The sequence below is a fragment of the Alosa alosa genome, chromosome 21, assembly GCF_017589495.1.
Source record: "Alosa alosa isolate M-15738 ecotype Scorff River chromosome 21, AALO_Geno_1.1, whole genome shotgun sequence".
Classification (NCBI taxonomy): Eukaryota; Metazoa; Chordata; class Actinopteri; order Clupeiformes; family Clupeidae; genus Alosa; species Alosa alosa.
In genome coordinates, this window is record NC_063209.1 from 8,454,184 (window position 1) to 8,469,586 (window position 15,403).

At 43.5% G+C, this 15,403-nt stretch overlaps 2 protein-coding genes and 1 pseudogene across 3 annotated transcripts in view; all 3 read left to right on the forward strand.

Moving 5' to 3' along the window:
- The window catches only part of LOC125286069 (protocadherin beta-15-like), a 70,629-nt gene extending 59,793 nt beyond the window's left edge, over nucleotides 1-10,836 (forward strand). The window contains exon 2 of one of the 2 annotated variants that reach the window (XM_048230765.1): nucleotides 10,439-10,836. In XM_048230765.1, the coding sequence (XP_048086722.1) occupies nucleotides 10,439-10,525 (87 nt within the window). In that variant the 3' untranslated portion in view covers nucleotides 10,526-10,836. Of the gene's footprint in view, nucleotides 1-7,382; nucleotides 8,188-10,438 lie in introns of those variants that run through there. The other variant, XM_048230767.1, reaches the window with a different exon arrangement.
- The window catches only part of LOC125286068 (protocadherin beta-16-like), a gene marked incomplete at its 3' end in the record, with an annotated part of 68,151 nt that extends 54,457 nt beyond the window's left edge, over nucleotides 1-13,694 (forward strand). Inside the window, 1 exon segment of the mRNA XM_048230763.1 lies at nucleotides 11,171-13,694. Within this exon segment, the coding sequence (XP_048086720.1) occupies nucleotides 11,171-13,694 (2,524 nt within the window).
- On the forward strand, nucleotides 574-4,808 carry LOC125286072 (annotated as a pseudogene).
- Nucleotides 13,695-15,403: the final 1,709 nt, after the last annotated feature.

The following is a 15,403-nucleotide window of genomic DNA, read 5'->3' on the forward strand; positions in this document are numbered from 1 at the left end:
TGATTTCAAGTTTGTTGGATCTTATAGTGATGCCACCATGCCAGCTGATCAAACTTTGAAAAACTCAACTCTCTCTGTACTTCATGCAGAGAGACCATATCATGATACCATGGTGCCGTCTGAGGTATGCTTTTAAGCCATATTTTCTAAATACGTTTTTGAACATCTACTTCGAGTCACAACTCTCAATTCAACACATTCATTCATTCCTTGTCCCAAAGTGTCATTGTGTTCCATTTGGAAATAATTTCATGTAGACATACGTGTCAAAAAATGTTGCTGTTATTGTTGTTGTTGTTGTTTGTTCGTTTAGACTCTGGGTGACGCTCTCTAACTTTACTCAATGCTTTATCATCCACATGCCCTCATGCCCCAGATTTGTCAGTTACACGGCGAGGATAAACGGGGAAGGAGGGGGGCAGTATGAGTGTGAGAGAAAGGCAGGGGAACGAGAGCTAGAGAGAGAGAAAGAAAGAAAGAGAGAAAGCGAGAGAGAGCGCGTGTGTGTGTGTGTGTGTGTGTGTGAGAGAGAGAGAGAGAGAGAGAGACGTTATGGTAGAGAGAGACAGAGAGAGCGAGTGTATGTGTGTGAGTCTCGTGTGCGCCCGCGTTTTGGCGCTGGAGGCGGAGAGAGTTCGTGCTACATAGGCGCAGAGAGAAATTGAAGCTGACAGTAGCAGAGCAGAGTTTGACTCATTCTGTTCGAGATGCAGAGTGGGGCAGGACTGCAAACGATGATTTTCATGCACGATTTATAAAATGTTTATGTAGAAAATAGCAAAGATCTTAAATTTCTTCAATATTTCGATGTTTGATTCCTTTTGTCGATATGATTCTTCATCAGAATCATTTAGCCGTCGATGGAAAGCGATGCGCAAAACCAGCAATGGTCCTTTATTTTTTCATGTTTATTCCATTTGTCAGTCTAGTGCTCGGTGAAGTCCGTTATTCTATTCCCGAGGAAATGAAGGTCGGTTCCGTTATCGGTAACTTGGCACGGGATTTGGGACTGGACATCGTTGAATTGGTGAAGCGCAAAGCCCGGGTTGTGGCTGAGGGAAGCAGACAGTACTGTGAGTTAAACACAGAAACGGGAGCTTTACTGGTCAGCGAGAGAATGGACCGCGAGGAGCTATGTGCACAGGCGGCTGTTTGTGTCGTTCAGTTTCAACTGCTACTTGAAAACCCGCTCAAAGTGTACAGTCTTATTTTGGAAGTACAAGACATCAACGACAACAGCCCCGTGTTCGCCAATGGAGAGATCGAACTCGAACTAGTCGAGTCGACTATTTTGGGAAGACGGTTCCCATTGGAGAGCGCACGGGACCCCGACATGGGAACCAATACGATTAAGCATTACAGGCTCAGCCAAAATGACTACTTTGCCTTAGAAATGAATAAGCAAGTTAATGCCAATGCCTACCCAGAACTGGTTCTTAAAAAAACACTGGACCGTGAGACCCAATCGGAATATTATTTGACTATTAGTGGGATTGACGGAGGAAATCCACCCCGATCTGGGACTGCTTCGATTCACATTCATGTGCTGGATGCAAACGACAATGTTCCCGTTTTTAGTCAGAGAGTTTACAAAGCGTCTATAGCAGAAAATTCACCTCCAGGCACATTGGTGACGAAAATAAACGCCACAGATCTGGATGACGGTGTTTATGGAGAAGTAACGTATTCGTTCAGTCACGTGTCGGACAAAACTCGAGGGGTTGTTGAAATTGACTCTGTCACGGGCGAGGTGAGGGTTATCGGCTTAATGGATTATGAAGACGTGAATGTCCACGAGCTAGACGTCCAGGCTAAAGATGGCGGTGGTCAGTCCTCTCACTGTAAACTCATTATTGATGTTATTGACTTGAATGACAATTCGCCCGTGATATCTGTAAAATCAGCTTCCTCCTCTGTGCCTGAAGATGCATTACCGGGAACTATGGTTGCATTATTGAACGTGTACGACCAAGACACTGGGACAAGCGGTCGTGTCACTTGCGATATAACAGACAATGTCCCATTTAGACTGGTATCAGAGGTGAAAAATTATTTCATGCTTGTGACAGACGACATTTTGGACAGAGAAACACATGCAGCCTTCAATATTACAATAACTGCTGTGGATTCTGGGTCTCCTCCTTTATATAGCAGTAAAGTCATACCTATAACAGTCTCAGATGTAAATGACAATGCACCTGTTTTTCCCAAAATTGTATACTGTGGACATCCCTGAAAACAGGCCTCAAGGCACACCTGTCATCAGAGTCACAGCACAGGACAAGGACTCTGGTTCGAATGCTAAAATTCATTATTCACTACGTCTGGAAGCAGATCCAGTGACTGCTTCTCTTCTCTCAATCAATTCGAGACAGGGGACATTTTCACCTCCCGTCCCTTTGATTATGAGACGGCGAGTCACTTCCAGATAATTGTCAGCGCACGAGATGCAGGGAGTCCACCTCTGACCAGTACGTGCACAGTCCGGGTTTTTGTCAGTGATCAAAACGACAACGCCCCCGTGATTCTGTATCCTGTCCAGTCCTCCAGCTTCATAGCCGAGGACAGAGTACCGCTGGCAGCCCCCAGAGGTTACCTGGTCACCAAGGTTGTCGCCGTGGACGCCGACGCTGGCCACAACGCCTGGCTCTCCTATCGCATCGTCAAGGTTACTCAGCCCAACCTGTTTTCAGTGGGAGTCCACTGCGGCGAAATAAGGACCCTCCGGCCATTTTTTGAGGATGACGAAATCAAGCAGACCCTGGAGATCTTGGTGGAGGACAACGGCCCAGAGTCTCTGACCGCCACAGCCACTGTGAGCATCGCCATCGGTGATGGCCTGCCTGTTGTGGACGAGCTGTCCGACTTCGGCCCCGATGAGTCAGCCCCAAACGATGACTTGATTTTCTACTTGATCATCGCGCTGGCCTCCGTATCAGGCCTGTTTCTCGTCCTGGTCAGCTCCGTGATCTACGTCAAACTGTGCCGGCGCAGCTTGTACCGGGGCGCCTCGTCCAACCTGCCCATCTTCCCGCCCACCTATGGCCCGCCTCACTACTCGGACGTCAGCCGCTGGGGCACGCTGGACAACGACTCACGCTACAACTCCTTCCTGACCACTGGCTCCTGGCGCGGCGACTTCCGCTTCAGCTCCGGCTCTGGTGGGCCCATGGACTACGACACGATGACCAAAAGGAGCCTGCCACCCCTGAAAAATGAGTCCCTCGTGCGCCTGACCGCCGAGAACGCAGCCAGTCTCAAGGCCAACCCCCGCCGACTGTCACGGCTGTCGGTGCCACACAAAATCTAGTGCTAGGGGTCAGACCAAAACCCCTCGGCAACACACCAGCACACTGACCAGTTAGAAAAGGTGATATGATTAATATATCACTGCAGAGTAGGCCCCTGTCGAGCTAAAGTGGATTAAAAGGGACAGCACCACCTGTCCTGGTGTATCAGAGTCACTAGTCTGAACTGACTGTGCACACGGATTCATTTGTTTGAGAGCTGTGTAGGCCCTGGTCACAGTTGTGACTGACCAAGAGGTTGTGGAATATATTTTCTTACACCATGGGTTATTTCAAAGGGATGTAATCTGATTTTGTATGGAAAAGTGTAAATGAACACAACACCACATTGCTTCAAACACAACATTTGACATAACTGTTCTTTGGTTTGCTCTTGCACCTAATGGTACTTTTGTGTAGGCCTATTTTCCTTGTCAGTGCATGGGCTGTGTTTTCTTTGAAATCATGTACTGACCGTGCTCTATCTGTGCTTACTTCAGCTTACTTGTTGTATAATATTCTAAGTTAAGTAAGTGTTATACAGTAGCAGAAGCCTTTGTACCGCTTCATTACTGCATTTGTTCTGCTTTGTGTTTGAGTTCTTTGGGTTGGAATGATGTGAAGGCCTGTTTTTTCTTTCTCTTGCTGGGTTTGAGACTGTACATAAGATCTGTCCTGGCTGTGATCACTGCCTCGTGCCCCCTCTGTGTGGGATTAACTGTGGTGTTTTCAAGGCATGTGCCCTCCCTTCATTCTCTCTTTCTCTCTCTCTTTTTCTCTCTTTCTTTCTCTCTTTTTCTCTCTGTCGCTTTAGCTGTTTTTTCTTTTTTTCATAGCAGCGGTAATGAGTGCTTAACACCACAAACATCTGTGCTCCTTCTCTCTGCCAACACGAGGCACAAGCGGGAGGATTAGACAGAGAAATGCTCAGTCTGTGATTCTGGCTTGCTTGCTCATGTTCACACACACACACACACACACACACACACACACACACACACACACACACACACACACACACACACACAGATACACAGTCACACACACACACACACACACAAACACAATCAAAGATGAGCATTTATACAGTTATGTATTGACTTGCTGTGGTTTTGCACATAATCTATCTCTATATCTCCAATTCCAAGTGTTCTTTATCTTAATTAATATTTATTCAGCAGGAACTCAAATCTCACAAATGCGCACTTACAACACACACTCTTCTACATGAAGACACCATTCTGTCGAGCCTCTTTAATATTTATACCGCCATATTTCAACTTGCTGTTGTTGTGCTCTTAATCTATCAGTGTAACAAAGACTTCAACTGTCCTTCTCTTTGGTTGTACATCTTAAGGTTTTTTTTTCAGTTATGTGGAACAAGAAGAAATTAGATTGGTTAAGCTAGTTTTTGTTCCTCCACCTCATACTGCCTGTCGATAAACACTTTATTCGACCTATTTTGTTCACTGACTCCACGTTGTTTCTCTCTGTTGAAATAAAAAGCTATTTGTAATGTTATTTTTTTTCTGAGTGGTTTGTGTTTCACTTGACCTCAGTGGATATGTGACATGTGTTTGGGCTTTTTCAGCACTGCAAGTGTGGAGAGGACAACAGTCCCTCTAGCTCCCCGTTTCTCTCACTTGGCTGAAGCCAACTAAAATCACTTGAAGCGGTGAAATTGCTCGGAAAGCATGCTGATGTGTCCTCACTGTTCACTCGCCTTGGTAAACACGCTGACATATTTAAGCTCATCATGGATGCCTATGGAGTGTAATCCTATCACAGTTACCTTTTCATCTATGCAGCGATCATTACAATATATAGAGGGGCCTAATTTAAAATGTCTGTTCACAATACTGATATCCATAGACATTAATACAGGCTGTGGGTTAGGCATACATGAAACTCTCTGTTCATCTGCTCAGAAGGCCAGGTGGGGGTGCAGGTGTGTTCAAGCCCTCCAAAAGCAATGACTGACCAAGAGAGCCTTTGAGTTTACAGAGAAAGATGTGGATAACTTCAGTCGTGCTGCCAGATCAGTTAAGGTCTTGTATTACAATGTACTGGAAAACGTAGCAATTCTTTGGTGAAACACAACATAGTCATATCAGGACAGTACCTGGGTTATTTAGGGTTGAGAAAAAGGGGCTTTGCACTCATGCGTTTACTTACTTTCATGTTCACCTTTAATCTCCTTCCATGGGCATAAATGAAAAACAAAATCCCTCTGACCAAAACTGTTTAGCTCAGGATTTGTTTTTCAGCACTAAAGCTCTATGCAGCACGGGCTATGTTTGGAGACTTTAGATGTTCAACACTTGCTTTATTACAAAGCTGATACTATCAGATGTGTTCTAGGCCATGGGCAACATGCTTATATGATGACATACTCACCTACAAATGTAAATGCACTGAAATCCACACCTTTTACATTAATGTTAATGTCACTCTAAGAAAATAATTTATCAATGAAACATTTCATGATTTGGTGGTTTAAATGAAAATATGTCACTTTCTCGTCCATGCATGACCATGCAAAATCTAGTGACGAAAAGACTATTATTTCTGAAATCAGTTCACTCATTTCACAAAATGTGGCTCTCAGACTAATGGGAATATCATACGTCAGTGAGGCCTGTGCAGTCATGGCATCTGGCACGCAGGTAAGAGGAGCCCCATGTGAAGTGCTTTGTACTTGACCTCCTTCATCATGTAGGACAAGGGTTTTTTATAAGAGGATGGATGGATAGTGTGTGAATTGTGTTATAATTGAATGGTGATAACTGACCACTCCTAACAGGCTTCACTGTAATCACTGTAACCACTGTAATAATGGCCTCCTTCACTACTGTAGAGAGTGCTGCCGAGTCGTGCATGTCTGAGTAAAAATGTATTTATTGACAAGCATAAGCTACTGTGTGCTTTTAAGGGTAAGAGAATGCACATGTCTGGCTGTGTGCTTTTGAAGGTAAGAGAATGCATATGAGCTACTGTGTGCTTTTGAGGGTAAGAGAATGCACATGTCTGGCTGTGATGTGTGTGCGCCTCGGCCCCTGCAGAGGTGCATGCTGACTGATGTCGAGTGGCTGTATCAGTATGCTAATGTCAGGATGACAACAGGGAGGTGAATTGTCCGTGTATTGCTTCCCTTCTGCTATCTCATGTGCATGGTTCACTATCCTCAGCTTCTGCAGAGCAATCACTCACATATTCTAGCAGAAATGCGTCTCAATTTGCCTTTTGACATTACTGTGGAAATACCACACAATGGTTGTGGTCTAGTCTGCTGTTGATGTTCCTCTTGTGTGCGTGTACACAGCAGAGTCCCAAGAGCTGTGCCGTAGATTACTGCTTTGGTGGTGTGCTTGAGTCACAGTGAGTCTCTGTATCCAGGCCAGTCACTGTATGCTAATTCCCATGTTAACCCATGTGTGGTTAAATAATGGCTGTAGGCAGGCCTACTTTTGGTCGGAAGAGCTGTCATGATGAGGGAAAAAATAGCAGTACAAACACAGATTCATGCTGCTATTGCAGCTCATGCCTTGTTTACTGTTATTGTGGTAGTATGGTTATGGTTATAGTTACGCTTTTTGTCCAAAACGATGTATGATTATGTATTGTAGTATGTTTGGGAAAGGTTGTTTCTTTACCTGTACATGTCTAAATTATTATTATTCTGATGAAAGGGTTTTAAACTATAACACCGTACATCTGTGCAGTCTCCTACCATGTCATTATTTGTTTTACTGCAGTGTATGATGCTCATGTCATCTCATCTGATGTGTCAGGACACAGTGATGATGCATTCCATTATGATGTCATGGCCTCTTTATTATTAGAATAAAATGTTTCCATGGTTTTACTAATGTTGTCTTTCCCCCTCTCTCTTTCTCTCCTTCACCTGGCCCTGAATGGACATCTATCATGCCCTTTCATTGGATAAAGGTAAGAGACATTTAATTATCAATCAATCTACCTCTATCTACCTACCTCACTACCTGTCCATCAATCCATTGTAATGCCTAGCTATGTACACATACACTGTATTCAAACATTACCAAATGATATGTGAAAGCTTTACTTGCCTTTCAGGACAGGCAGTAGAGTTGCCCTGAGCTATACAAAACACTGGCCTTGTTACCATGTCATACTCCATCTTGTGGCGATATGTGAAAAAGACACAGCGATTGAGCACGGGAGGGATAAACAGAGCGTGAGACAGTGACACATGCCTTTGCACATGCCTTTGAGAGTGTGTGTGTGTGTGTGTGTGTGTGTCTCTCTCTCTCTCTCTCTCTCTCTCTCTCTCTCTCTCTCCCCCCCTCCCTGTTTGTGTGTGTGAGTGAGTGTGTGTGTGCGTGCATGTCTTGCCTTTGAAACAGTCACAGGGGGTAACGGGTCAGTGTCTGCACGTGCACATTGACCAGCATCGAACAGGCCCAGTTTCAGCCTTGTTCAAATCCACCAGGCCACCTTGTTGTGCAGAGACAGAGGCACTGCTAAATAATGTACAGTCATCACACTGGCTGCATCAGCTTGAGGCCCCTCAAATGCAAATGCTGCTGAGACTGAGACTCTGAGGCTGAGCCCCCACCCCTCTGTGTTCTACACTGCAGCAGAAAAGGGTGCTGCACAAGCACCACTGTCATTAATGTGCTCTCATTCTAAATACATGTGAAATACGGTAAAATAGGCCCAAAGTACTCTTAGTCCTCTAGTCATTTTATTGACAGATGCAGATGTAATTCTTAGCTAAGGTCTCCTCTGCACTTTAGCTTGAATGTTATACTCTAGCTGTAAGTCGCTTTGGATAAAAGTGTCTGCTACATGAATATATGTAAATGTAGAGGTGGGCAAGAGCGAGAAAGAGGTAAATTAATAAATAATAAATAAACAAACAGGCTAACTTTTTGATACAAAGTAGATTTTTGTAGGCAACGTTTGTCAATATTGAGCACTGCACAATTGTAGCAGTAAAGAATATAAAATTGAATGTAGGCCTGGTATTTAGAGTGGTTTGTAGGGGCAATCTGAAATGTGAGATGCTTGTGTTGCGCAGCTCTGCACCCTCGCAGGCCAGTGGCGCATGAGTGGAGCATGGGTATATTTTGCTTGATTGTGCACACCTGAGACTGTGTGGGTAAAAGTGGTGTTATTTGCCTCCAGAGGGGGAGAGGCTTGCATTCTCACCACAACCTCACCATGCCTTCCTTTGTGCTTGCTTTGATATTCATCCCCTAAATTTCAAGTTAAATTATTAATCAACTGAAATTACAACTCTATTTTTAGTCTGTCCTCTTGTAGCCATGACATGAACATAACTTTGCTGTTTTTCTGTATTGTATTTGGTGGTTATCCTAGGTAGCTCGGTGGCTTTGATCCACTGAATGGGTGAATGGAAGTTAGTGGACTTTATCTTTGGTCTGCTGCCTGCTGACCAGTTAAGCAAAGCTGGATCACACCTAGTGGTTGTTATTTTTAGGAAAGGTTGAGAGGTGCTTACACCTAAACCAGTGATACTGAGAAGAGTCTCAATCTGGCCTAAACAATATAATTGCAGTCCCTTAAAAAATAAAATCACACTACTTTAAGTATCTGCAGTTTTAGAGGAATTATTTGCAGTCCATATGCAGAAAATGAAATATTCTGGACATGAAAAATAAATGACTATAAATCAATAAATCTAATAACTGCAGTTATTTTTGGAATGGGTTACTTTGGAGTGACTTTTGTATAGGTGACCCTTTTGATTTTTGGCTGGTGTGCTCCGCATTTTTATAGACCTGTATCTTGTCCTTTGAGTTTTCACTTGTATCGGCATTGTGTTTGATCATTGTCCAGGTGACTTTCACAAGTTTCTTTGTAGGGCCTCCCACTGCTGTGGCATATGCGGCATTTTCCCTCCCCCTAGATTCTTAAGTTGAATTATTCATTTAGTGAAATATCACCCCTGTTCTTGCCAGTTTTGTAGATCAGCATTCATGTCTGCTTAGCCTGAAGTGTTCATGGGGTGAACGTCTTGTGTGCTGTGACCTTTAGTGTTGTGGAGACGTCAGCCTGCTCTCAGTGGATCATTTGTGGCTGTTGCTAGGCAGAGTAAAAGCAGTAACTATGTTTGTGTGGTAGTGAGCCTAGCGAGTCATGATCAGTATGTTATGGGTATGTGTCTTACCACTTTTGATTGGCCACTGGTCTGGAGCTTATGCTTCACTGAATTTTGAAAATGTCCATAACTTGCTGTGATATAGGGCTGCTGTGTGTGTCTGTAAGTGTGGAAGATCAAAGGCTGCCTGGGACTGCAGAGGGGGTTTGTAGTCCTTTTTAAGGCTGCTAGAGGAACCCTTTTAAGTTGGGGAGTGTGACGCCCTCTACGCCCCCACTGACCATACAGTGGCAGGGCTACTGCCTTAGGGTGATGCACGCATGGGCATAACTGGGTTCATTGTGCACACCTGAGACTGTGTGGGTAAAAGTGGTGCTGTTTGCCTCCAGAGGGGGAGAGGCTTGCATTCTCACCACAGTTGAGGCTCGAGTTCACCATGCCCTCCTTTGTGCTTGCTTTGATATTCATCCCCTAAATTCATTTAATTTAAGTTAAATAATTTACTGAAATAAAAGCTGTTGTCTGTCTCAATTTGATGTTGTGGCCCAAGAGCCGGGGCTGTAACACTCGTGATGAATAACTCAGTTCAACTCGGCTCAGCTGTACTCAAAGCATTTCCTTCTGATAGCAAAATTTAGGTCACTGTTCTTATGAGATGGCATACTGAAATTACATTTGCAGCATAATCCCAAGTCCCAAGGAGTGTGTGCGTGTGTGTGCGCGCACATGTGTATGAGTATGTGAGAGAGAGGGAGAAAGGGAGGGAGAGGAAGGGAAAAAGGGAGGAAGAGATAAGAGAGGGATTGGGGTGAAGAGTCAGGGGTATATGGAGAAAAGCATGTGTGCATGTGCGTGTGCACGTGCGCGCCCATGCGTGCCTGTGTGTGCGTACATGTGTGTCTGTGGTAGTAGTCTGGTGTAAACATTATATTCAAACTGATTTTGTGCCTTTGTGAGCAATACATGTTCCATTTAAGGCCCACAATGTGTGTTTATGTATTTCGCTCCTAACACTAATAGGCTAATATTTCCGTTCTTAATACAGTTATCTTCAGCGGCATGCATGCTGACAGATCTAAGGCTCCATGAGGGACAGAAGGCACAGTGTAAATGGTGCCGTTTCGCCGACTGACTCACAGCGGTGCTATTGCACAAGTAGTCTATTATATGACTGAACAAAACATAACTTTGCATGATTAGATATTGTTACTGTAAGACATCATGATACCTATGGTTTGACGGATTTCTGCAGGCGCGGGATTGTAGACTACTAAAGCAAGTCTATTCTTTCTGTATACACCATGCCAGGTTTCCTCGTTCGCTGTCCATTTTCAACGTGGTGCTGAAAATGAGTAAGAGGGATCAGTATGTTTTAGTAAAAACCTACTTCCATTGATCAACATCAACGCCAACAACAACAACAATGCAGATAGTAGGCTAATAATAATGACGACAACAACAACAAAACCAACAACAATAATAATAATAATAATATTAATAATAATAATAATAATAACCATAACAATAATAATATATGTACATTTGATAATCTGTGTTATTTTATTATACCGCTCTAGTCATCCGTAAAAGATCACTCAGATTCTAGTTTTAGACTCTAAGGGCCGCTGTTGATCAGTAAAACGTTTGCGGTCCTGCGTTAAGTCTTGGCCCTCCTCTGCACAACACCCTGACACAGTAAAAAAGGCAAGCCTACAGTACACAATGCTGTGGAAGGACATAGAATAACGGTCGGGGTATTTTTTTTCTGTATCGCCAGCCATTCTGTGGATATTACAGGTCGTTCAATGAATCATGAAATTGAAGCTTTTGTCAAACATCTGTGGATAAATTCTGGAGAAAATATGTCTTTCAAAGTGTATCCTTCAAGAAAATGCAATGGTGGATGTGCGCAGTTCAGAATACAATGGCAAGTACTTATTGTCCTCATGTGGCTTAGTAATTTTGCTGTCGGACAAATTCGTTATTCGATTCCAGAAGAAATGAAGAAGGGTTCACTGATAGGTAATGTAGCACAGGATCTTGGACTTGATGTGAAAAGGCTTCGGACGGGTCGAGCTCGTATTGTGACCGGGGAAAGTATCCAGTACACAGAGCTTAATGCAGACAAAGGGATTCTAGTTGTGAGTGAGAGAATAGACCGGGAGCAGCTATGTGGCGATATTACTCCCTGCAGCTTCAGTTTCGAGATCATCCTAGAGAATCCTATAGAACTGCATCAAATTACCGTCGAAATTCTGGATATAAATGATAATGCTCCAGTATTTCGGAAAAATGCGATGAGTTTTGAAATTAGCGAATCGGCAACACTCGGCTCGAGTTTTGTTTTAGAGAGTGCTGATGATCCTGATGTCGGAGTCAACGCCCTTCAAAATTATGTTCTGACTCAAAATGATCATTTCATATTGAAACAGCATTCGAATCCGGATGGCAGTAAATACGCTGAAATGATTCTCCAGAAAGCATTAGACAGAGAAAAATATCCTCGGCTGTCAATAAAACTGATCGCCGTAGATGGAGGAGATCCACAGAAGTCTGGCATGGCGAGCATCGATGTTACAGTTCTAGATGTAAATGACAATGCTCCTGTTTTTAACCAGACTATTTACAGGGCTAGTGTAAAGGAAAATGCACCTAAAGGCAGCTACATAGCAACTGTCAATGCAAGTGACGCTGATAGTGGCTCGAATGGCATGATATCATACTCGTTTTCGAATCTGAAGGAGCATCTAGTTAATATATTCCATATGGATGGAACAACTGGTGTAATATCAGTTGCAGGAAATATTGATTTTGAAAAAGATAAAAGATATGAGATGAGAGTCCAAGCGAAGGATCAGGGTGGCTTGTCCGGGACTAGCAAAGTAATAATTGAAGTCGTGGACGTTAATGATAATGTACCTGTTATAAATGCCATGTCATTCTCGAGCTCCGTATCTGAAGATTCGCCACCGGGCACAACAATAGCTGTGATTAACGTCAAAGACTCAGACTCGGGACAAAATGGTCAGGTGACCTGTTCTATTGACAAACATTTGCCTTTCAGGGTAGAGTCCTCCCTCGCAAACTATTATACGGTGATAACTGAATCTGCATTTGATAGAGAGGCATTGCCTGAATACAACATAACGATAACTGCCACCGATTCTGGTTCACCTTCTCTTTCAAGTGTCACCACTTTGTGTCTGAAGGTGTCAGATGTCAATGACAACGCTCCAGTTTTTGATCGCGCTACCTACTCTGCTTATGTACCCGAAAATAATTCACCGGGCACATCAATATTCAGGGTCAAAGCTGTGGACCCGGACTCCGGTCAGAATGCTAGGATATCATATTTGTTAACGGAGACAAGGGTAGGAGAGGGTTTTGCATCTTCATATATCTCCATTGACGCAAGCACTGGCGTTATTACCACCGTGCGCTCTTTTGATTACGAACAAATCAAACAGTTGTCATTTACTGTAAGTGCCCAGGATGGTGGCTCCCCTCCATTAAGCAGCAATGCAACAGTGAGGATTCACATCCAAGATCAGAATGACAATGCGCCTCAGATTCTCTACCCGTTACAGAACGGTGGCTCTATTATGGCGGAAATTGTGCCTCGTTCAGCAGATGTGGGTTATCTCGTCACCAAAGTGGTGGCTGTTGATGTCGACTCAGGACAGAATGCGTGGCTTACATATAGATTTCAGAAGGCGACCGACAGGGCGTTGTTCGAAGTTGGCACACAAAATGGAGAAATAAGGACTATACGACAGACCACTGATAAAGATGCTGTGAAGCAAAAACTCACTGTTGTAGTGGAGGACAACGGACAGCCCTCTCGCTCAGCTACAGTCAATCTTAACGTAGCAGTGGCAGACAGTTTTCCAGAGATTCTTTCGGAGTTCACTGACTTGACACCTGACAAGGAATACAATGACAATTTGACATTTTATCTGGTGCTTGCTTTGGCTGTAGTTTCGTTTCTCTTTGTAACATCATTGGTTGCCATCATATCCGTGAAGATTTACCGATGGAGGCAGTCTAACACGTACGATCAGCCAAGCCTTCCGGTTATTCCATATTATCCACCTAATTACGCGGACAGTGGAGGTGCAGGAACTCTTCACCGAGTTTACAATTACGAATTGTACAACACGACAGACTCTAGAAAGAGTGATTACAAATTCTCTGGACCATGTGGTCAAAATGTTCTTGTTGTGGACCCAAGTGCCGCCAGAACGATGAGGCGTGTGGACAGCGAAAAGAACATTCTGGATGAGCCCGATTCGCCAATGGAGGTATGTAGTCATTTAATGACAATACAAAACCGCCACACACATCTCATTTCATACATAAATAATTTGTTGATCAGAAATATGCACAGGTGTTCATACTAAGTCCATTACGCATTGCATTATCTTGCAATATTATCTTCGTATGAGCAAAAATGCTCCTGGTTAGCTGACTGATCACGTTTGTACATTGCATGTTATTGCGTGTAGCACGGTCACATTTTGGTCATTCAGACTGAGGGTTGCAGATTTCTTTTTACTTGCTGCTCCTGAGTTTGGACTCTGAGCGCCGCTGTTGATCAGCGAAAAAAATCTCAGTCGTTTCACTGTTTATCATGTCAAGGCCCCTCCCTGCTTTATACAGATAGACGACGCTCTCTTTCTGCGTTTTAGATTGAAGAGAGGGAATACATGATACTGGATGTTCACGGCACTCGGCAAAACATGTCTAACGTTTCTATTTACTCCTAGTGAGGACTTGTTTTCCTAACACATTGAATTCCTTCTGAACCTCGGAATAAATAGGTTGCATTGGCTGGTCTTCATTTCACTGGATTATGGCTGTTTTGGGGGAGTATGGCGCAAAGCGGTTAGCTCTGCAGTGGCAAGTACTTTTTCTGATATGCTTTATTCTGCGTGTATCTGGGCAAATCCGATATTCTATTCCAGAGGAAATGAAGAAAGGCTCACTGATAGGTAATGTTGCGCAGGACCTGGGACTTGATTTACAAAGGCTCCGTGCGGGGAGAGCTCGCATAGTTACCGGAGAGAGCATTCAGTACGCAGAGCTTAAAACAGACAAAGGGATACTCGTTGTTAGTGAGAGAATAGACCGCGAGCAGTTGTGCGGCGATATTACACCATGTAGCTTCAGCTTTGAGATTATTCTGGAAAATCCAATGGAATTGCATCCTGTAACTGTAGAAATTCTAGATGAAAATGATAATGCACCTACATTTCAAAATAGAGACTTGGTATTTGAAATCAGTGAATCGGCAACTCAAGGCTCTCGCTTTGTACTGGAGAGTGCTTATGATCCGGACGTTGGAGTCAATGCTTTACAACATTATATCCTAACACCTAATGATAATTTTATTTTAAAGCAGCATTCAAATCCTGACGGGAGTAAATATGCGGAGATGGTGCTTCAGAAATCCTTAGATAGAGAAGATCATCCTCGTCTCTCCCTGAAGCTTATTGCAGTAGATGGTGGCAATCCCCAGAAATCCGGTACGGTAAATATAGATGTGACCATACTGGATGCAAATGATAACGCACCGGTCTTTAACCAAACAGTCTACAGGGCCTCTATAATAGAAAATGCGCCAAAGGGCACATATATCACCACTGTGAATGCCACCGATAAGGACAGTGGTTCAAATGGCCTTGTTACTTACTATTTTTCTAAACTTAAGAGTAACATAGAAGATATATTTAATATTGATAAAGACACCGGCCGCATAACCGTGGTGGGTCCAATAGACCATGAAAGAGACACCAAATATGAAATAAGAATTGAAGCCAAAGACCAAGGTGGTCTCACTGATTCTAGTAAAGTAATCCTTGATGTAAATGATGTCAATGACAACGCCCCAGTCATAAATGTTATGTCGTTTTCGAGCACAGTCTCTGAAAATTTACCACCAGATACAACTGTTGGTATTATTAATGTTAAAGACTTGGACTCTGCTGATAATGGCAAAGTGAGCTGTGCG